Source organism: Monodelphis domestica, chromosome 6 (assembly GCF_027887165.1).
Source record: "Monodelphis domestica isolate mMonDom1 chromosome 6, mMonDom1.pri, whole genome shotgun sequence".
Taxonomy (NCBI): Eukaryota; Metazoa; Chordata; class Mammalia; order Didelphimorphia; family Didelphidae; genus Monodelphis; species Monodelphis domestica.
In genome coordinates this window covers 59756811-59781142 of record NC_077232.1, presented here as the reverse complement: position 1 = coordinate 59781142, position 24332 = coordinate 59756811, and the positions used below count along the sequence as shown (strand labels likewise).

The window sequence follows — 24332 nt, the reverse complement described above, 5'->3', positions numbered from 1 at the left end:
TATGCTTTAGTCTGCACATAGAGTTCATCAGTTCTCTCTCTGGAGGTGGATGGCATTTTTTTCAGCCCAAGTCCCTTGGGATTGTCTTATATCACTGCCTTGATCAGAATAATTATCTTCTCTTCTTTTAAAGAGATATAGGATCATTGATTTAGAGCTGGAAGGATCTTACATCTAGAATGAAAAGAACCTCAGAGGCCATATAGATCAATTCCCTTCAGCCCAGGAAACTCAAATCACACACTCAAGATCACATAGGTAGTGATTGTCAGGAACAGGATTTGAACCCATGCAGCATCCCCCAAATGCCATCCAAGTCCCTCATTTTGTGACTTAGCAAGAGGCAAAGTGAGAAAATGCTAACTCTGGAGTCAGAGGAACTGGGTTTAACCACTGCCCCCTATCCCTACTACCTGTGTGACCTTAGAAAAGTCACAAACTCTCTCCACATCAATTTACTCATTTATAAAATGGGGGCAAGGGCAGTATTGAAGTTGGCGGTCTCTTGGGTCCCTTGGAACTCTCCGATCCTAAGAACTGAGGCTCAGTGAGATTAAGTGACCTGCCAAAATGACCCAAGTAGTAGGAGCAGAACCAGAATTCAAATTCAGGTCCTCTTAAGGGAGAATCCAGTATCTTCCACTGTATCTGGCATTTTTCCTAAGGTTTGTTCACTTTCAGCAGAAAACTGCTTGGAAGGGGAAAGGTAGAGTTTAACCATTATATTACCTAGTGCACACACATACACACACACACACACACACCTGCTCAAATATGGGTTTACACAAGAAACTAGGATGCAATAAATTATCAGTCACCTGGGCAGGACCAAATAACTTACACCCCAACAGGGCCATTCATCGCCCAGAGCTGGGCCAGTCCAGATGTTAATCATTAACCCTCCAGAAGGCTGAAATGGAAAGGCAGATGTTTCCACGTGAAGATACCAGGTACCCAGGGGGTTTCAGGTCAGAGCCAGAATTGAGCAGAATCCTACTCAGAATGGGCATTTCCATCGATTCTGCCTTAATTAGGGCTCCTTGAGCCACAGGCTATCTCTACGTCCTGCCCCCATGCCCGCCCATCCAGGCTGCCCTGTGGGAGCGCATTGTTGAAATGTCCACATGCTCTCTCTCCCCCCCACCCCCCGCCATCTTTCCTGATGTTTTCATCACTGCTCCGATGATGTGATAATATTCTTACGTGGGGAAGATAAAAGCGGCATTTGTTTAGACATAATTAATGAAATATTTATGTTGCATGAGACTGTGTGATAAAGCCCCGTGCTGGCAGAGTCCATTTGCTTCTGATTACATTTGTGATTTTTTTATATGACCAGACATTCTGACGCCAGCTCTTTTACACCGAGCAGATGTCATGTTCTAAAAATGGGTGCCAGATGCTGAGAGCCACATAAGGGTAATTTGTTTAAGAGCTGGCTTGGACTTTTTGCATTCAATTAGACTGCGCGGTGACCCTCACACAATCGTTTGAGGTACCATGGCTAACTTCAGACATGCATTTTAATAATAGATTTCATTTCTGAATGCGTTTGAAGCCCCGTGATCCATAAATGGTGTTTAAGGAATTAATTGATTTCTGCATAATACCTTGTGTGTGTGTGTGTTTTTAAATGTGGACACCAAGAGCTGTGCAAAGCCCTTGGCCAAGAGCCAGCAATTTAATTAACGTGGGGAGCCAAATTTCAGATTGCCTTTAGGTAGCTCTGCTGTTTAGGCTCAGGGCAGGTGCAATGGGCAGGGAGGGAAAGGGAGTGTTGGGTCATGAAATCTAGGGGAGAAATCGCTTCTGCCTGATTGAGCACTTTGTTCCTATTTTAGGCTCCATGCACCTACCTGTCAGAGCCCAGATGACTGAGTGTTATTCTTCCTTCTCCTCTTCTGATACCACCTCCTCTTCAGATGGTGAATTTGAACCCCAACCTTCCCTACCACCAAAGGTAACCTTCCCCTTGGCAACCGAGAAAGGGGTTGATTTTGTAGGGGGTGGCAGTCTTGTTGACTGTCAGGAGAGTCATGGATTTCCAACCCAGAGCATTCTCAAACTGGGAGATATTTTTATTTAACACTCTTACCTGCCGTGGCATCTGATGCTTAGACCTTCCTCTCCCTTTGGCAAGGGCCAAGAGTTTTCCCTTCTCCAAAGTTGTCTTTTCATTTTCTGAATCGTTCAGGTCTCACAGAGGAATCTTTTCTTTCTCTAAGAAGAACTTCATTTGAAGGAGCAGGGAAAAACCCCCAAGACAGCAACATATTTACTCGAAACCACTTTGAAACTGCAGCTCTAAAGTGGTTTTAATATGAGGTCCAACAAGCAAACCATCGAAAAATGAAAACAAACAGATGCCTGTGTCCCCAGGGGGAAACATAGCTTCATTTAAGAAGCACTAGAGGCAGATTGCATGGAAAATGTTATGTTTATTCTAATCAGAAATATTAAATGAACCATGGATTTGCATCTAGGCATTTATACTCGGAAAATGCCTACTGCGCCTTGGGTTTGGAGGGACTGCTGACTGTAGACATGGAGAGTTTCCTTTCTGCTCTGTAGCTGTACAGAATTGGGGCCTTCCTTCTAGATTTCTAGACTATGTTTGGTGCAAACCTTTGCCCCTCCACACCCACACCAGTACCCTCCATCCCAAATTCTGGGCTGTTTTTCGCGGTCCCCCATGGGTTGTTGGGGCAGGAGTCTTTCAGAGGGCCTTTGGGCTGATGGCTCAGCCTAATGTGTTTACATTCATGGACAGAAAAGTGGTTTCTCTGCCATTTGCTGTGTTTATTTGTTGGCTCAGTGAGGTTCCCGGGGAGGAAGGAGGAGAATCGAATCTATTTACTTACAATCGTTTCTTCCACATCTGGTGATATAAGCATTGGAATTATCCCCAATAACTGAGGGCTTCCTAACCCCATTGCTCAAGTAAGACCAAGTCAGGGACCTGGGGGGGGGGGTGCATATATGTGTGAGAGAGAGAAAGACAGAAACAGCCAGACTGAGACAGACAGAGACCTGTAGAAAGAAAAATAGAGGAAGGAAAGGAAGGGGAGAGAGAGATGATGGCAAGACATGAAGACAGACAGACGGAAGGATAAAAGGAGAGAGTAGGAGAGAAAAGAAAAGAGGTGACATCGAAGCTGTTCCTGATTACCCATCTCTGATTTTATATATGTATGTATACATAAGTTATATATACATAATTATGTATAAATGTATACATAACAAAAATATAATTTATATATGTATATAATATACACATATCTATAATTTATGTATATATAATATAAATGTGTATATAAATAAACACATACATCTATAATGTATGTGCATATAACACAAACATGTCTATAAATACACATATACACATCTATAATTTATGCATATATAATATAAATGTGTGCATACACACACATATATCTATAATTTATACATATATAATATAAACATGTATATAAACATACAACTATAATTTATATATAATATAAATGTGTCTATAAATATACATATATACATCTATAACATGTATATATAATATAATTGTGTATATAATTACACATATATAATATAAACATGTATATAAATATATACATATACCTCTATAATTTACATGTAATATAAAGATGTCTATAAATACACATATATACATCTATAATTTATGAACATATAATATAAACATGTATATGTACATCTATATATTTCAATCTTTACTTTCTGTCTTAGTAACAACTCTGAGACAGAAGGACAAAGGCTAGATAAATGGGGTTACTAGAAAGTGCCTGAGGCCAGTTTTGAACTTGGGTCCTCCTGACTCCAAGCCTGGGATTCTATCCACTGTGCTACCCAGCTACTTCTCTGATTATATTTTGAAATCAAGTTTTCTGTTGATATTTGTATTGTATCATCCATATCATCTCTTTCTCCTTTTGGCTGCTTCTTCTCTCTCTCTCTCTCCCTTAATGTCTCCTCATCTCCTTTGCCTTCTTATCTTTTCTATCTCTATCCTGTTTTCCTTGGAAAACATGTACTTAATATGGCTTCAGTTATCACCTCTACTGGAATGAGTCCCAAATTGATATTTCTTCCTTGGACTCCCTTCTTCTCCAGCTGTCTTTTGGAAATCTCCACCTTGATGTCCTGCCAGAACCTGAGAATTCATCATCTCTTATAGGATTGTGAGATCATAGATTTAGATCTGGAAGTTACCTTGGAGGTCATCTAGTCTAAAATCCTTTTATAGATGAGATCTGTCAAGAAACATAAAAGGACGTCTTATGGGTCAACCAGGTAGCAAGTGGTTGAGCCAAGATTTAAACTCAGAATCTCTGATTCCAGAAGTAGTAAGCTTTCTCTTCTACCATCTTGTCTTCCTGGAGAGAGGTTAATTGACTAATCCAAGACCATCTATTCCCTTCCCCAGACACATGATTCTAACCTCCACAGACCTCTGGGCTGGTATTTAAATAGCCCTTTAAGCATTGCACCCCCAATGCCCACTGTCCTGCTGACTTTTCTGTTTCTATGGCTAAAACCACCATATCCTCCAGGTCACCCAAGGATTAGGATTTTAATCCTAAGAGTTACTTTTGAACCTTCTACTTCTCTGGTTCTTCTCCAGTTTGTTTAGCCGTTGAGTCCTATAGGTTCTTTTTCTCCATTATTCCTCCCATATGCTGCTCCTTTCCATCCCCATGCCTGTCATCTCCCTAATTCACCCCCTTATTACCTCTTCCTTCCTACCTTCCTTCAGTATAGAGGTAGATTGTATGTGACATCTTGCAGGTATCCTACAAAACACTTGGAGCATTGTGATAAAAGAAGCAACCTAGAGGTACTCTGGTAAATGTTGAACACCTGGCTATTTGGGGAAAAATGTATGCACAACAATTGTTTAAATTTAATCTGCATTACTAACATTTTCTCCATCACAATCTTAAATCTCGACAACCAGCAAAACATAAATCAAGCCCTTATTTGTAGCATTTGCTGATTTCTGAAGTGTAAATGCTCATACTGGAAATTTAACTACTGGATTCAGTGAGCCAGTTTGAGCTGGTTCCAGCACACCCTACTGCTACCTTACTTAATCCGGATGTCACTTCATTTATCAATCATTGAGGCAGGAAAATGTACAATCTGTCCACTATGTGGCACTATACTCAAGCCACTGGTCCAGTTGGTCTCATCCAGGGCTCTCAGACACATCCTGGAGATTTGATTCTTCATCCTTCACTGCTATACAAAACTGCTAAGTAGGATTTAAAACAAAACAAAACAAGACAAAAAAAATTATGACCAGAGTCATAACTGATCCACAGTATGCTATGGCATATACTTCCAAAATTATTAAAATTAGAAAACTATCTGGCTTGTAATGCTGCTATCCCCTACTCCTTGCACATGGAATTTTCCTTTCCATTTTCAAACAGACCATTTGCTTTTTATGGCTACATCATTTATTGTACATAATTAATATGAAAGAAAATCTGTCTCCAGCTATCTCCTAAAATTGAAATCTCTGCCTGGGGGTCCTCTCAATTTTCTAAGATTGGGAAAGTATTAAAGGAAGGAGTATGTCTGTGACTCTTCTCAGAGGAAAAACTGGCTCTTCTGTCTCATCAGCTGATGAGATTTTCAATATGTGCTTGTTCTATCATTCAGGAATTCACCTTCACTTCAGTGTTGGAGGCATTTTAGCAAAGCTAATCCCTGAAGTCCCTGGATGCCAACTTGCTCTTTGATTCCCAGTCAAAGTCTTCACTTTCCTCTCCACTGTTCCCAGTGACCACATGCAGAGACTCAGGAGGGCAGTGGTCAGAGTAACTGCATTGTTAGTCTCAAGACATCATGGCCCTCCAACTCCTTGTAGCCAGGATAGACAGCAAGGAAACTCAGTACCCCCAGGGCATCTTTCCCTTTGCTTATGTGCTCACTCCTCAGATTTTGTGGTCTTTCTTGGATGAAGAAAGATAAAAATTGGGAGCCTTGGGATCCATGCATCTATGTACAGATCCCTCACCAATCTGCTTCCCCTACTGAAAATTTTGGATGATCCCTCAGATTTTGTCAATGAAAAGACATGGTATTGACATTGTAAAGTCATGCTATGCTAGCATTGGAAAGGATTTCAAGACTGTCTAGATAAGACTAATTCAAATAAGGGAGGATGAAATTAAGATCCTGAAAGGAGCATAACTTACCCAAGGTTAAAAAGGGCAAATTAGAATCAGACTTGCATCTAGAATAGACATCTCCTGGTTTCCAAGCCATACTACATAAATTCCAAACTGGACTCTTTTCCTCCAGGTTCCATGTTCTTCTTAAAGCCCAGATCTGAGGGCAGTTAGCATTCAGCACTTTCTTGGTTGTGGTAGAAGTTTGATTTCTCCTCAGGGAAGATTATCTAGATTCTAGATTCTAGAGGTACCATGTTATAGTGGAGACAATAATGGAGTCAGGAAAACCAGGATTCATATCTTGTCTTAGTCACTATTTGTGTGACTCTGGGCAAATCTTAAGACTAATCTTGGACCTTCATTTCCTCATCTGTAATGTGAAAATTCTGAAAATTGTCTTTTTATAGCATTTGACCATTTATCAATTGGAGAATAGCTCTTGTTCTTTTAAATTTGGCTCAATTCTATATATGGTAAATATCAGAGAAATGAAGGCTTTATCAAAGCAACTTGCTATAAAATTATTGATATTACTTCATTTTCTATGGTACCTCTTAGAAAAATATAGTTATTCTGATTATCCTTTTTAATTAGATCTATTTTTGCTTTTGTTTTGAGATCATGATTACTGCCCTGACTTTTTTTTTTAGTTTGGATGAAGCATATTGAATTCTGCTTCAGCCCTTCATTTTAACTCTATGTGTGTCTTTCTGGTTCAAGTGTGTCTCTTGTAAACAATATATATATAGTTGGAAACTGTTTTCTATTTCATTCTGCTGCTTCAGCTAGCCCAATTCTAAATTCAAGAAATTTTTTTCTAAAGTGAGATTTTGTATCTCTTTCGTATTTGGTCAATTCTCTTTCTTATGAATTCTTGTCTTCAGTAAAGTTTTGTGCCTCTTTTGTCAGAAGGCCAATTTTTTTTTAGTGTATTATTTTCTTCCGTATTTTTGTGCTTCTTTTATCAAGCTGTTAATTCTCTTTTCATAATTTTCTTGTACCACTCTCATTCATTTCCCCATTTTTCCTCTACCTCTTTTATTTCTATATCTCATCTAAGAATTCTTATCAGGTTTGGGTCCAATTAGGATTTTTCTTGAGGTTTTATTTGTAGTTGTCATGTTGTTGTCTTCTTTGGGCTTCATGACTTGGTTTTCCCTGGCACCATACTAGATTTTTATAGTCAGGTTCTTTTGTTGTTGTTGCTTGCTTGCTTATTTTCCTAGCTTCTTGCCTTTAAACTTCATGTTAAAGTAGGGCTCTTCTCACCTAGGGGTAGGGAGGCACTGCCCCAAGAAGTTTTAGGCTTTTTCATGCTACTATTACAGAGGTAGTTTGGGGGGTCTAAAAGTTCTTGGTACTTTCAAAGTGGTATAATCCTGAGAGAGATGTAGTCACTGCTCCCCTAGTTTGTATGCTAGCCTTTACCCACAAAATGTCCCTGGTTCCCTGCATCCACAAACCTTAGCATTCTCTTTATCTTGGATCTGAGACTATGGCCCCTGTTTTCTTATGACCAAAGAGATGTGCTGTCAGCAGAGGTTAAGTTATTTCCCTAAGTAGGATCACATAGCAAGAAAATATTTGAGGTTGGATTTGAACTCATATCTTTATGACTCCAGGTCTAACACCCAATCCATGGTTTCACCTAGTAATTTTAAGAAAATGATTTATCATTTAAAAATTATGACTTTACAAGTTTATAAGGCAGAATGGAAAGAAAAGTAGACTTGGAGCCAAAATTAAACTACAATGACCAGAGCTAAGCACAGTATGCTTATATCATATCATATCACATATATCATATATCATAAATATGGTCGATCAGAGCAGAGGACAGTAGAACTATTATTTTACATCATTCTGAAAACTATTCCTCTCTCTTATTGCAATCCTAGATCATGGAAGCTTTTCTGGTTACCATATTGCATTGATTAAAAACACCCTACCCCATACCAAAAAATCCATATCTTTTTTCTTTTAATTTTTTAAAAATTAACAACAACAAAAAAAACTTAAACCCTTACTTTCCATCCTAGAATCAATACTCTGCATTGGTTCTAAAGCAGAAGAACAGGACTAGGCAATGGGAGTTATAAGTAATTTGCCCAAGATCACATGGCTAGGAAGTATTTGAGGCCAAATTTGAACCCAGGTCCTCCTTTCACTCAGCCTGGCTCTCAATCTACTGAGCCACCATTCATTGCTTCTTAATACATAGTAATGTTTCATCTTATTCACAGAAATTCTATTTGTTCAGATCGTCTTTAATCAATGGACATGTGTTTTGTTTCTGTTGGAGGTGGGTTGGCAGGTGGGTGGCAGATTTGCTCCATTCTATTTTTAAGAAAGTATATACTCCTTTTAATGAGTAGTGGAGGCTTTCTGGTGTCCCAAAAAACGCAAGTAAAGATAGCCAATGTTTTACCCAGAGCACATGGCACAGCAAGCCAAAGCTTAAGGATTTGGAAGATTTTCCCAACATCATGGTTCTCAAATAGGTTTTCAAATACTGCAGGCAGTATAGCACATGCCTGATATTTCCTTAAATAAATGAATTTGCTTCTTCAATATCAGCATATAGATTCATGACTTTAGGGATTATTGTGTGTTAATCCCACCTAAGTTTTTTCTTGTTCTGCTCCTTCCTTTCTGTCCTCCTAATTACAGGAGTGTAAGAGTTAAAATAGTTGGTTGTCATAAACTGTAGTGATTAAAATAGTGGAAGATGTAAATTGTAGTAGATAAAAGAGTGGATGAGTAAATTGTGACTGCAGAAAATATGGTTTCAAGACAGTGTCTTGTTTTAAAATCAAATATATAAGGTGGTGGCCAGGGAAATATTCCCAATTATTAAAATATACCCAAGTCAACTGGGTTTTATAGAGATTTTAATTAATACAAATGAGGAATTAAAGAAAAGGAGAGAAAGAGAGAAAAAAGGAAATAATGAGAAAGGGATAGGTCGGCCCAGGGCAGCCCTGGCCAACCCAGGCCTAAGCCTTAAGAGAAAGATCAGTCAGTCCTTAATCACTCACCACAAGATTTGTTCAAGCATGGATTCTAGTGACACCAGGCCAGCTCCATCTCAACTGACTTCACCAACTCAATCCTGAATCTGAATGTGAATGAGAATTTTTAAGGTTTACAGGAGGCAAATTCATTTTATAATTATTTTAAATAATCTGTGAGAGAGAAATCAGATAAATCATCTAAAGTCACAAGCTTTAAGATTTTTTCATCACGGGGAGTTGCTTTTCCTAAATCTGTGCCCATCCCTTAATTCAGATGATCAAGTACTATAGAGGGAATATGGAGAATAAAGAGAGAGTTGGATTGGGAATCAGAAAGACATAGATTCAGATCATGTCTCTGACACTTAACTATCTGTGTGATCAAGAGCAGTTGGTTTAACCTTCCTCCCTTAACCTTAGTCTTCTCATCTGTAAAATGGGAATGATAATTCTGGTCATACCTATCTCAGAGTTCTTTGTGGTCAAGCTTAGATGAGATAATATGTGTAAAATGTTTTACAAATTTAAAACACCATAGAAATATTAGTTTTGATGCTGTTTATAACTGGGGTATGTATGCTTTTACTTACATACATTATTGAAGTCATAGACATTCTTTAGCTTTTAAAGGAACATTTGAGATCCTCTCTAATTTGAGGCTTTTCATTTTACAAATGAGGGAATTGAATTTCAGAAAGGAGAATTAGGTTACCCAAGCTAGTTAGAGATAAAGCCAGACCTAGAATTCAGGACTACCAGGTCGAATACTCTATCTCATACCCTACACCTTTAGTACAGGATGTCCCAAAAGACTTAGTGCCATTTTAAGCTATCAGTGAAAATTATAAAATAGTAAATCAGCACTAAGGCTTCTGTAAATTTATATACTTTTTGTAAAATATCCTAGATACAATGATTCTGTTCCATGAGCCAAAAATATGCCCACCTTCCATTGGCATGAATTCTATCTTGACACCCAAAGTGAAGGGAACAATGAAAGCAATTATATAAATTTATAAGGTTTAGACTTTGAAGGAACCTAGGCACCCTAAAAACCTTACTTTGGCCCTCTCATCCTATAAGAAAGTGACTTTGGGTGATGCAGTGGAAAAGCATTTGGACTTGGAATCAGTTCCAACCCAGTCTCAGTCCCTTACTAACTCTTGTGATTCTGGTCAAAGAACTTAACCTCTGTCTACCTCAGTTTCCTCAACTGTAAAATAGGGAACATAATAGGACCTACCTCCCTGCATTGTTGTGAGGCTCAAATGAGATAATATTTGTAAAGCACTTTGCATAGTGTCTAAGAGGTTCTACATAAATGCTAGCTATTATTCAAGTGACTTGTTCAAGGTCATAAATAGGGATAATTCAGACTCAAAAATACTTTGGCTTCGTAGATAATCACCTCCTTTCCCAAGATCCTCATAGGTGACCACAGCCTAAAAAACTGATAAATATTACCTGATTGCCATGAGGTTTTGGTGTGTAAGGGCTACAGGCACCATCACCAGCAATAACAACTGATATTTATAAACCACTTCAAGGTTTGCAAAATGTTTTACAAGCATCAGCTTTTTACATCCTCATCACAGGTGAGGGAAGTCCTTTAATTATTGTTATCTCCATTTTCTAGAAGAAGAAACAGACTCAAAAAGCCTCATAATAACTAAACAACTTGGTTAATTTATTTTATTACATTTTAATGTGACACATAAATAACATCATTTAATTAATTAATTAATTGCTAATTTGCCCAGGGTCACATATCTAGTAAGAGTCAGGGGTGAGATTTGAACCAACATCATGATACAGTGGCAATAACATGAGTTCTGAAGTCAGAAGACTTGTGTTCAAATTCTACTGCCACCTACTACTTGTATGCCCTCGAGCAAATCACTTAACCTTCAGCTGACAGTTTCCTCATCTGTAAAAATAAGGGAATCAATCAGTCAGTCATATATTTAGGGCTTGAAAGGACACTAGAAGCCTTGAGTCCAACTCCTTCATTGTATAAGTGAGGAAACTGAGGCATGGAGAATTCAAATCATTTGTTCAAGGGACTGGAGACCCTTCCAGCTCATAACTGATGAGCCCATGATCTTCATTGTCTCTCATAAATCCTGATGTAGGAATCGCTTCCATGGAGGGTTAGGAATTGGACCTCTAGATTCCTTTATTGAAGGAGCTCCTGGTGAGAAATTCCCTCTCCCAACACAGGTCAACACCTTCTCTACCATACCAAGTCTTAGAGAGTCACTAACAGGTAAAGTCACTTCTCCAGAGCAGCATAGCCAGAGGGTGTCAGAGGAGAGACCTGAACCCAAGTCCCTTTGGTTTCAAGGCCATCTCTCTATCTGTTACTCTCTGCTTTTCATAGCTTTCATGGAGCATATTGGAAATCATTTTCTTTCTTCAACTCAATCCATCCAATCCCCTAGAAGGTTTCCTCCAAAACTTTGGAATTGGTTATTTTATTTGTAATGAAAGGGGGTTTTGATTGCTTTTTTTTAATATCAGAGGCTCCTGTAGCTCTACCCATCCAACACCTCCATCCAATAACCCTTCCCTTATGACAAAGAAAACAAAGAAACAAAACCCATCACGAGAGTATGTAACATTCCACACCAAGTGCACCACTTTTCCAAGGGAAGGAGAGCAGGAAATTCATCATCTCTTCTCTAGGGCCACAAACAGACAGAACTATTCATCATGTGGCTGTGGAATGATGTGCTTTTCGTTTACACTGCTTTAGACATTGTAAATATTGTTTTCTTAGTTTCTCCTAAAACTTCAGAAAAGTTTTATCAGTTGAGAAGTTGGCCAAATGGCTGAGTTGGGGCAAGAACAGGGGAGTGGAAGGAGGTTGGAGCATCATTCTGTCAAGTTGCTATCCATTTATTACTGCTTTCCACCTTTTTCTTCTTCTTTGGCCCATGTAGGAGAGACGAACACTTAAAAGAATAAGGAAGATGGAGAAGGCTTCCAAACAGTTGGCTAAGCAAGAAGAATTCAAAAGGCTTTACAAGGCCCAGGTAAAGAGATGACTAGCGTCTTATGGTTTGAATTAAGAGTATTACAATGGGTTCTTTGGTGAAGAGGTAATAGATGGGGGGAGGACAGATTATCATTGCTATGGGAAAGCATGTTAAAGTTAGATTTTAACTGGGTAAACTAAGCCTGGGGAAGATTCTAAAATTGGGCCATAGGGGTATCCATTGAAAGAAATTAGATTGTTTAATCAGAGAAGAGAAGATTTGGTAGGGGCTGGGGCTAGATAACATCTGTCCTATCTATATCCACATCTCTGATCCCATGACCCTTTGATCTCCAATAACAGGGAACTCCCTCCCTCCCACATCCAAAGAAAATCAGTTCCCATTAGTTCTCTACTTGTGTAGCCTCATAATTTTGTGCAGGTATGTGTGTAGCAGTATACACATTCACTGGTGGACGCCATTTTGCAGGCTATCCAACGCCAGTTGGAAGAAGTGGAAGAACGTCAAAGAGCCTCAGAGATCCAAGGAGTTGAGCTGGAAAAGGCTCTGAGAGGAGAGTCAGGTAGGCCTATTTGGTTTGACAAATGACATGTGGGCAGCTTGACCTCCATGCGGCTTGGAGCAGCCCTCCACTGAGGGCTAGACAAGGAGCAATAAGGCCTCTCTGTGGATCTGTCAACAGGAACATTTGTGGTCAAAGCTAAAACTGCTTCAGAGTTTCACAATCCAATTGTCAGCGAGACTAAGTTCAGATTGCCGGCCGAATGGGTCTGCGTCTTGGCCCTCTAACCGAGTTACCGCAGGGGCAGTGCCGGCCAATACTCAGCTGGTAGGGAAGCTCTCTGCAAGGCTATTGGTAATGGGATTAGGGGATGATTAAGGCAAAGAACAGGCCGCAAGACATAGAGAAGCACAGCTGAGTAGGACTGGGGCTGTGGCAAGAGCCCCCATGACACCAGCACCCTAGTGATACTGAAAATACTGCATAGACCAGCCTACATGTACCAAGTCCTCTGCCCCTGCCCACTCGGCTCTCCTAATGTCTTTGAACTCATGAATATGTGAGTGTAGGTGCTTGTGTGTTCATATTCACAGCATATATCTGCTCAATAGGGGAAGGAAGGAAAAAACAATAGTTTAGAGCACAGGATCGCCACCACCCCAAGTGAGGAATCGGGAGAGGACTTTAGAATAACATTTGGCACATTTAAAAAGTACTTAAAAACAAAGATTTTTTGAATTATTGAATTAAATAGAAATAGGCCATGGAGAGCATCAGAAAGAATTCTGACTTAGGTAAGTCAAAAGACGGAGATTCACCTCCCATCTCTATCATTTGCTAACTATCATTAACTAACTCACTTTGGGTGAGTCACTCACCTCCTTGAGCTCAGTTTCCCCATCTGTAAAATGCAGAGTAGTCCTTGCTTTTCCCTTTCACAGGCTGATTGTGAGGATTCCATGAGAGCTATTAAGAGTTTCTTAACCATAAAGCAATATATCACTATTAGTTATTATTTAAATTCATTGAAGTATGATGAGTGCTGATAAATATTTAATGGATTTCTCTTCCAACAACCCAAAATCATCCATCAGAAATGGGTGTTTTCACAAAACAAAATTATGACTTTCAAACAAATGATCAATATCAGTCAGTCAATAAACCCTTATTAAGAACCTACTATGTGCCGGGTACCATGCTATATGCTTTGGATATGAAGAAAGCCAAAAGACAGTCCCTGGCCTTAGGGAGCTCACCTTCTAAAAGGGGAAGACAAGAAGAAAAATGGATGCAAGAGATATACATGACATACTGGAAACAATTGAGAAGGAAGGAGTTAGAATTAAGAGAAGTTGGAAAAGGTTTCCTAGAGAAGATATGAATTTACTTGGGACTTGAAAGAATCCAAGAGAATCCAAAATGTGGAGATGCGGATGGAGAGCAACATATCCACTGGGGGACAGTCAGGAAAAATGCCTGGAGCCAGGCAATGGAGCATCTTGTTCAAGGGACAGCAAGAAGACCAATATTACTACATCAGAGAGTCTCTGGGGTATTAGAGAAGGGGGCTGTAAGATGTAGGTTGGGGAGGGCTTTGGTTATGAAGGGCTTTGAATGCCAAACAGAAGATTTTGTAATTCTCTGACCATTTGAATGAAATGCAGTGCTTCTGCCCTCCCAAGTTTTGGTACCTATGTAAGTGCAATGGAAAGAGCCCTGGATTTGGAGTCCAAAGATCTGAGTTCCAATACCAGCTCTGCTACTTTCTGCCTGTAGGACTGGCTCCTGGGTATATGGCCCAGGAAGACATGAATGAGTTCAAGTGCTACCTCAGATACTTCCTCACTGTATGACCTTGAGGATGTCACTTATCTTCCATCTACCTCAATTTCCTTGTCTGTAAAATGAGGATAATAATAATAATAGCTTTCCTATAGGGTTGCTGTGGAGATAAAATAATAAAATACTTATGAATCAGGGGTAGCTAGGTAGCTCACTAGATTGAGAACCAGTCCTAGAAACAGGAGGTCCTGGGTTCAAATGTAGCCTCTCTAGTAAAATAATCTTTTCCCATTTTAAAAAAAAAGTGACCTCAGATACTTCTTAGCTGTGTGACCCTGGACAAGTCACTTGACTTCCATTGCCTAGCCCTTACCACTCTTCTGCCTTGGAACCAATACACAGTACTGATTCTAAAGCAGAAGGTAAGAGTTTAGTTTAGTTTAGTTTTGTTTTTTAATTCTAGTGAATCATTTTTTACTAACCTTAGATGGTAGTGTTTAATACATTTTATATTTTGTATAGTAGTTATAGACCTTTGTTTTCTTAAAAATCAGCAACTGTTTAGCATAATTCCTAGCATTATTTTTGTTCTTTTCTCCGTTACTTTTTGTGATCTGTATTAAAATCTACATTGCCAACATTGCAGCTTGAACTTAAAATTTGTTATTTCAATAAATATTTAATCATTATTGCTCTTGTAAAAAAGGAAAAATCATTATTATTATCATCTATTATTATAAGGCAAATTACTTCATCTCCCCAGACCTCAGTTTATTCAGCCATAAAAGGAGGGGGGTCGGCAGGTCTAGGTGCCCTCTGAGGGCTCTTTCATCTCTCTAAATTTAGCATCCAACAATCCGTTTGCAACAAGAAATCTCTGGCGATGGATCTAGAAATTTTTACTCCGAATTGCAGTTTCCATAGAGCAAGAACGTAAAGTAGACTAATTCAACCTCCCCCCCCCCTTTTTTTTTTAGTTTGTCCTAAAGGCTCTACTCTCATTAACGCAGTATCTTCAGTGCTGCTCTGAAGGAAAGATCTGTAGCCTATATATACAGCCTTGAATTTTCATGCTAGAAACCCGATTTTGAAGAGTCTCCCCTTCACAGGCTCGCCTGGGTAGCAGAAGGGAAGGGAAGTTGTTGAGGAGGGAATAAGGAGAAGAAGAAGAGCCAATCTGTTTTGCAGCTGTGCTCTGACAGCTGCCTCCGTGCTCTGCCCGAATCTCATCAGCTGGAAGATTGATTCAGCTCATTCCCTTTACATCCTTAGTAATTTAATTCCTTCTGTTAAGTTTATGGGTCCTTTCTGTGGGAATCGGTCTGGGTGGAGGCGGCGGCGGCGGTGCGGCTGAACCGAGGGGACCCAGGGGTGAGACGCTGGGTCGCGCTGGCCGCGGCTCCCAAGCACCCCAAATGCAAGGCTGCCAAGCAGGCTCGAGAATGAATACACTCGAACTTGTAATAACATTTGGGGCATAACAATGCTCTTCTGTGGTTTCATATTCTATTCAGGCCCTGACAAAAAGGTACCCTGTTGCTTAATGAATGACCAATGCTTATTAGGTTAAGTTGTATTTGAGTCTGCCTGTGCTTATCCAATTCAAGTGATTTAATAGGTATTATTTAATAGGTATTATTAGGATAATTAGAAAATGATCACAGTTGAGCAATAATATTGAGCGGGGAAGGCTGTGAATAACTGAATTTAGAGCTAGCCCTGCGAACACTAGTCCTCAGTGACAGTTATGCAACTGGCCTCTAATAATGATGGGCGCTGGGCTTGAAAAGACCCTTTGTTCATGGGAGTTATTCATCAGCCGCCGGCACTGAATTGGAAAGGGCCCCTCGTGGGCACAAAACAAAATGCTGAGGAGCAAAATGAGGCTTTGATGATCTCCTAATTGTAGCGACAACAATTCCGGCTTTCTCTTTTCTAACTGTCAGAAATCATCTCGCCGTCCCAGGAATGATTTTCCCCTTCTTTGTTAAGGGAAGTAGAAAACCCTAGAGCCCACCCCAGACACAGCTGCAGGGAGCTTTTAGCAAAGTGGGGGTGGGTTGTTTTTGTTTTTGTTTTTTTCACCAAAAAAAACTTGGGGTGGGTTATAGGATGGGCTGTCTAGGTTTAGAAGCAGGGTGCCTGGGTAACAAAAAGAGAGACTGGGAGCTCATGTGAGGATCTCTGCCCAGAATTAGAATGTCATATAGACCCTTTCCTCTATCCTGACCTCCTTGGGGGAGCCTTGCCCTAGGTGGGTCTTTTTTAAAATTTATTTGACTCTGGTTTTTCATGATGAATGTTGTTTGTTTTCATGGCAAATGCCATTTATTATTATTAACTATAAACATAATTATAATATACATACATATATTGAATTTCTTATTGAATTTCTCACTTAAGACCCTTAAGGTGCTGCCTTCCTTAAACCTACAGACTACAGCATGACAATGTATTATTTATCCAGCAAGGAGGTACAATATCTGAATTGTCCACCTGGTGATGCTTTACTTGAATTATCAGTAAATAGTGTGCTCAGTTTCTCTATGATCAGGGACCATGCATTTTCCTTTCTTTTTGTATCCCTAGATGGTACACCAAGCCTAGAATCAGGAAGACCCAAGTTCAAATTTGAACTCAAACAGGTAGTAAGCCCTGTGTGACCCTGGGCAAGTCACTTAACTATGTTTGCCTCTATTTCATTTTATGTAAAATGAATAAAATGGCAAACCACTCCAGGATTTTTGCCAAGAATATCTCAAATGGGGTCAAGATACTGAAGTGACTCAACAACAATAGCTTTTATCTGGCACATCTAAAAATGCTAAATGCTTGTTGACTGACTAAGTGGGTAAATTAAACCCACTGGCCACCAGAGGGTACTCAGACTCTAAACACATAGGCTGCTTCCCCCAATAATAGCCCCATATGAGAATCAATTTGGATTAACTTTCTCCAGATGGGTCTGAAATTAATATAGGAAATAAAATGGAATATTGCTAAAAATCTTAAACATAAATTTTGCTATCTGTACTAACATATTCCCACCTCATATCGGGTTCCCTCTCCCAATTTTTGTCCCATAGCATTTACAAAATTCAGTTTATGCTAAAATCAAATGGTTTGTTATACATAGAATAAAGCAAGAAGGAAATTGACCAAGTACTCTTGTATGGAGGTGGTTGCCTCCAACCATCTCCTAAATTTTCTTCCCTTGCCTTCATAAATACTTAAGAAAGGAGCTGCTCTGAACCTGGAGTCAAGTCTTGAATTCAAAGCCAGCCTCAGGAGCAGCTAGTTGTCTAGGAGGATAGAGAGCCAAGCCTAGAGATTCAAATCTGGATGTAGACTACTTCCTCACCATGTGACCCTGGGCAAGTCATTTAACCCCAATTGCCTAGCTCTTACTGCTCTCTTGCTCTGGAACCAATCCTTGATATTGATTCTAAGATCGAAGGTAAGATTTTTTTTTTAAAGTCAGCCTCAGATATTTACCTTAGCCTCTTCCACCGGATCTTTGGATCTAAGGTCTTTCTGACCTTTTTTAAACCCTTACTTTCTATCTCAGTAACAACTCTAAGACATAGGGGCAAGCACCAGGCAAAGAAGGTTAAATGACTTACCCAAGGTCACATAGCTAGGAAGTAAATGAGTATAGATTTGAGCCAGGGGCCCTAACTCCAGACTTGACACTTCATCCACTGTGCTACCTAGTTACTCTGAAGAATCTTTTGATTTGATCAGAGTAGTAACAAAACTATCCTGTTTATCTTTGTCCCCTTCCAAATTCCCTTTTGTTCTCTTCTGGGTGTTTCCAAAATGCTTTATTGATATTCTTTTTTATCTTTCTTTTCCTCTGTAAAGGGCATTATAAACCTTAAAGCACAACATGAATGCTAGCTATTACTATTTGTTCTTAGAGTAATTAGGTTTCTCTTCAAGATGCTTCCACTTTCATTACTCTTATTTCTTTTTTGGGGGGCCAGTATTATTTATTTATTTATGTTTTATTGTCATGCAAAACACTTCCATATTGGTCATTGTTGTAAGAGTAAACTCATACATAACCAAAAACTCAAAAAACCATAAGTAGCCTGATGTGAAAGATGACTCCAACAGTTCTTTCTTTGGAGGTGGGTAGCGTTGCCCTTCATCAGTCTTTCAGGATTGTCGCAGATCATTGAATTTCTTGGGGTAGCCAAGTTTTCACAGACGATCATTGTATAATATTGCTATTACTATATACAATGTGCTCCAAGTTCTGCTCATTTCACTCTGCATCAGTTACGCAGATCTTTCCAGCTTTTTCTGAAGTCATTTTGATTAACATTTCTTATATAGCACAATAGTATTCCATCACTAACATGTACCACAATTAGTTCAGCCATTCTCCATTTGAAGGACATTCCCTCAATTTCCAATTTTTTGCCACCACAAAAAGAGTTGCTTATAAATATTTTTGTACAAGTAGGTCCTTTCTCCTTTTTAAATTATTTCTTTGGGATACAGACACAGTAGTGGCATCACCAGATCAAAAAGTATGCACAGTTTTATAGCCCTTTGGACATAGTTCCAAATTGCCTTCTAGAATGGTTGGATCCATTCACAACTCCACCAATAATGCATTAGTACCCCAATTTTGCCACATCCCTTCCAACATTTATTACTTTCCTTCACTGTCATATTGGCCAATCTGATAGGTGTGAGATGGTATCTCAGGGTTGTTTTAATTTGTATTTCTCTAATCAAGAGTTATTTAGAACATTTGTTCATATGATTATTGATAGCTTTGATTTCTTCATCTGAAAATTGTTTGTTCATATCTTTTGACCATTTGTCAATTGGGGAATGACTTGTACTCTTATAACTTTGACATAGTTATTGATAAATTTGAGAAATTAAACTTTATCAGAGACATTTGTTATAAATATTTTCCCCAGTTTGTTGTTTCCTTTCTAATCTTGGTTACATTAATTTTGTTTGCACAAAAGCTTTCTAATTTAATATAATCAAAATTATTCATTTTACATCTTATAATATTCTCTATAATTTGTTTAGTTATAAATTCTTCCCTTCTCTAAAGATCTGTCAGGTAAACTATTCTGTGTTCTCCTTGTTCAGTTATGGTATTACTCTTTATATCCAAACCATATATCCATTTTGACTTTATCTTGGTATAGGGTGTGAAATATTGGTCTATGCCTAGCTTCTGCCATACTGTTTTCCAATTTTCCTAGTAGATTTTGTTTAAGTGTGAATTCTTCTTATTCAAAAAGCTTGGGTCTTTGGATTTATGAAATACTAGGTTGCTAAGGTCATTTGCCCCTGTATATTGTTCCACTGATCTACTATTCTGTCTCTCAGCTAGTACCATATTGTTTTGATGACCACTGCTGTATAGTAAAGTTTAAGATCTGGTACTGCTGGGCCCCCATCCTTCATATTTTTTTCATTAGTTCCCTTGATATTCTTGACCCTTTGTTCTTCCATATGAATTTTATTATTTTTTCTAGTTCTATAAAATAAATATTTGATAGTTCATCTAATTTATTTTTATTCTAGTGAGGAGATGATCTCTATTTTTGCACTAACCAATATTTAATTCTTATAGCTTATGATTGTTGTTTAGTAATTTTTTGGTTGTGCCCTACTCTCTATAACCCAATTTGGGGTTTTCTTGACAAAGATGATGGAGTGGTTTGCCATTTCCTTCTCCAGCTCATTTTATAGGTGAGGAAACTGAGGCACACAGGTTCAAATGACTTGCCCAGGGTCACAAAGCTAATAAGTATCTGAGGCCAGATTTGAATTCAGTAAGATAGGTCTTCCTCTCCTTTGAGCCATAGCTCAAGCCAAAGAGAGTAATTAGTTTGCCTTTAATAAGAGATTGTGCCTTAGTGAGACTTGACTGAATGTGAGATGTGGGGTCAGAAAGCTATGAGTTCAAATCTCCCCTCTGACACTTATTCTTCATAGTCCAAGGGCAAGTGACAAGCCTCAGTTTCTTCCTATTTAAAAAGGAGACAACAATATCTCTGGTATTGATCTTTCAAGATTGTTGTGAGATTCTAGTGTATATAGAAGCTGCTTATAATGACTTTGAAGACTTTGAAGTGATGCCAAGTATTACCATTATCATGGAAGAGAGCAGGGATGACTTTATTGCTACACTAATATCTGCAACCTGAATCCTTGAGTTTGTGGGTCCGCAGGGTTTCTTATAGGTGCCCCAGCCAAAGCATCCATGTGTCTCCATCTCTCTAGGACAAGAGGGTAAAAGTCAATAGAAAAGAGGGCACTAAGACTCTCTGCAAGCTGTATATTGACTTAGAAAGCCACACACTAGGGGGTAGCTGGGTAGCTCAGTGGATTGAGAGCCAGGCATAGAGATGGGAGGTCCTGGGTTAAAATCTGGCCTCAGATACTTCTCAGCTGTGTGACCCTGGGCAAGTCACTTAACCCCCATTGCCTAGCCCTTACCACTCTTCTGTCTTGGAACCAACATACAGTATTTGATTCCAAGACAGAAGGTAGGGAATTAAAAAAAAAAAGCCACACACTAGCATCATGTATGTTCTTTTGTATTTTATTTTTCTTTTGTTAAGTGCTTCCCAATGGCATTTTAAACAGAAATATTGTAGGTGAAATGTAGCCTGTGGACTATAGCTCTACATCTTTTATATTTGTTCCACCTGTCCAGGTATGATTATAGCATATTAGTTGCTCAATCAGTAACTGTCCTCTGATATAAAATAGGTTAGATTTAGAGTCAGAGGACCTGAGTTCAAATCTCAGCTCTATTTTATAAGTTCTTGGAGAATAGAGATTTTTTTTTCTTCTTTGAACTTTTATCCCATAGTGTCAGACACATAGATGGTGCCTAAAAATGCTAATTGATTGATTATAATCTATGTGACCTTGGGCAAGTCTCTTCAGATCTCATTCTAAGATGAGTCTAAAATAACGAATTGAATGGACTCAAAGATCCCAAGTAGGAACTGACTATTTCAATGGTTGAGAAAAGGACATTTGAGAGAGAAAATATTAAAGTTCTCTGTTAGAATATTACAATAAAAAACCCTTACTTTCTGCCTTAGTAACAACTCTAAGACAGACAGGTAAGGGCTAAACAAATGAAGTTAAGTGACTTGCTCAGGGTCATACAGCTAGGAAGTGTCTGAGACCAAATTTGAACCCAGGACCTCCTGACTCCAGTCCTGATGCTTTATCCACTGAGCCACCTTGCTGCCCCTAAAATCTTTTTTTAAAAAGCTTTGTTAGAACAGACTTTAGAGTCAGGGATATACTATACCTGACGCTCTCTTAGCCTATAAATTGTCAGACTCTGTGTCCCATGGTAACTATAATATTCTGTTGTGAGATTTTAGATCAACATCTATAAAATCTTTCAAAATGTCTCTAGCATCTATCATGTGTTTCATTTTGTCTTAAGGCTTTAGCCAAGCAAATGTTGAGTACAGAGCTGAGAGCTGGGTCAAATCCCTCCGGGCAAATGGCACTATTGGTCTATAATTGCATTTTCAAAACTTGATTTATGTTATTCTCCATTTGGGGGGCTGGGGAGGGAGTAAAAGAATGCTTTTCTATTCCCATTGCTATCTGGACATATTAATATAGCGAAGTAGGATATTTAATAAACCGTGTTGCATTTCTACCACTGAAGATACAAATGAGTTTTTAATGGCCCTACACCTACAGTTTCACATCAATCTCTCTCAAGTGTCTGTGTTGTAGGTGAACTTGATAAGGCCCCCTGAGCTCCACAAATAACATCAATCTCTATAATAATATTGTAATATAAACAGCAGGAAACTGTGAGTTCAGATCCTGCCTCTGAAGCTTACAAGCTGTGTGACACTGGACAAGTCACAACTTTTTTCTACTTAAATTTCCTCATCTGTAAAGTGGGGTTAATTATTGTATATACCTCCCCAGGTGGCTATAAATATTTAAAAGATAATACGAAGAAAACATTTTGGTAATTGTAAAGTGATGTACAAAAAGTAGTTATAATAGTATGATAATGGCCATTATTATTATTGCTTTTTGATTTGAGGCATATCAATCTCTTTGTACCTCAGTTTCTTTATCTGTAAAATAAGTGACCTCTAAGGTCTCCTCCAGCTCTAAGTCTGTTCCAGTGTCTATCTGGTCAGGATGGAAAAGTGAGCTCCCATGGGTACCGTGACTTTAGCAGAGGACTCTAGGTATCTGAGCTTTTTGATTTGAGGCATATCAATCTCTTTGTACCTCAGTTTCTTTATCTGTAAAATAAGTGACCTCTAAGGTCTCCTCCAGCTCTAAGTCTGTTCCAGTGGTAAGTAAGACCAAAGTCCATCTGGTCAGGATGAAAAAGAGAGCTTCCATGGGAACAGTGACTTTAGCAGAGGACTCTAGGTATCTGAGATCCATTATCAGACAGCAGGAACATTGAGTCAACAGGAAGTTTTGAATGTTAATTTCTATGAGCCAGGGATCTTGACCACTGGTGAATGAGAGACTAACAGCTTCAAGCTAGATTCCAGAATCTTCCTATATTTTCTTGCTTAGAGTATAACCTAAAATCATAGGATTTGGAGCTAGAAGGGAGCTTAGAGAGCTCTCATTTTAGAGTTGGAGAAAGGAGGTAGTTCAGCCAAGAGTCAATTGGTAGGCTCTAAACTCATGTCCTTTGACTTAAAATCCACTGTTGTCTATATGCCACCCTTCCTCTCCTTCCAAGAAGCTGGGAAGAGGTAGAACAGCTACACAAATTATCTGATATCCTCTATAAAATAAAACAAAAGGACATTTGATGAAATTTGATATTTTCCCTCTTGTACTATTGATGGAAAAAAAAAAGGAAAAACCAACCATAGACTCAGGGTAATGGAATCATGAGCAATCCACCAGAACTGAGCTCATAAAGGCCAAATCAGGCCAGACCAGCTGAATTGCTTGGGGTGAGAGGAGGAGGAGTGGAGGAGGTATAATCACTTTGGCTTAGTAGGAGAAGAGAATGGAGTCTTTCCATGTAATGAAGCTGGAGAACTATAAAAAAAATGGGCATGATGGTTCAGCAATTCAGATCCAATCGCCTTGGCGATGAGCCACACAGGCAGAGCCCCTGACCAAAGGGCCACAGACAAAAGGGAAGGTGATCGGAAACTGGGCTCATTTGAAAGAGATGTTGACTGCAGTGCCACTGAGAATTAGGGCAGCTATTACTTTGATATCTCTCCTGGTCATTAGTGAAAATGTTAAGAGTACATTAAGAAAATTGCATCTGATACAAAATTAGGACTTGCCATAGATGCCAAGCAAGGTGGAAAATAATACCTGATGAACTAGAGGAAGAGGTGAAGGAGAGGCGGCAATATGAGCTCCCATTTGGAAAGCCAGGAACCATTGTACAGGAAGAAGAGTGGGCAGTGATACATTAAAAGGAGAAAACCTTTTATGTCCAAACAATGGCTTTAATGAAAATGTGCCCTCCCCGATACTTTCCTAAAACTGCCTTTAGTTAGATTGCATTTAAATTCATCCAGAAATGAGGAGCTGCAGTCTATAAAGTTTTGCCAGATGAATTTAGACTTGGCAGGTCTGATGCTTGTGGCTTCAAGGTGATGGGCCCTCTATATCTCCTCAGTTGCTAATGCCATGCTCCCAAAAATTTATCTGGTGTACATGTTTTGTATTTCATTTTCTAAATATGTTTTTTTCTCCTACAATTGAAGTAGTGCCGTGTAAGAAACTTGAGGCAGAGACTGTTTTCATTTTGCTTTTTGTCATTGTATCTCTAGTTCCTAATAGAAAACCTGAAACTTTTTGTAATTACTCATGC

General features: G+C 38.9%; 1 protein-coding gene across 9 annotated transcripts in view; it reads left to right on the top strand.

Annotated features, from left to right (window-relative positions):
* MICAL2 (microtubule associated monooxygenase, calponin and LIM domain containing 2) overlaps positions 1-24332 on the top strand; it is a 272089-nt gene that overhangs the window by 224456 nt on the left and 23301 nt on the right. For all 9 annotated transcript variants that reach the window (XM_056802064.1, XM_016423435.2, XM_056802061.1 and 6 more), the window contains 3 exons: positions 1842-1960; positions 12148-12240; positions 12673-12766. In XM_056802064.1, coding sequence (XP_056658042.1) covers positions 1842-1960; positions 12148-12240; positions 12673-12766 — 306 coding nt within the window. The remainder of the gene's footprint in view (positions 1-1841; positions 1961-12147; positions 12241-12672; positions 12767-24332) is intronic.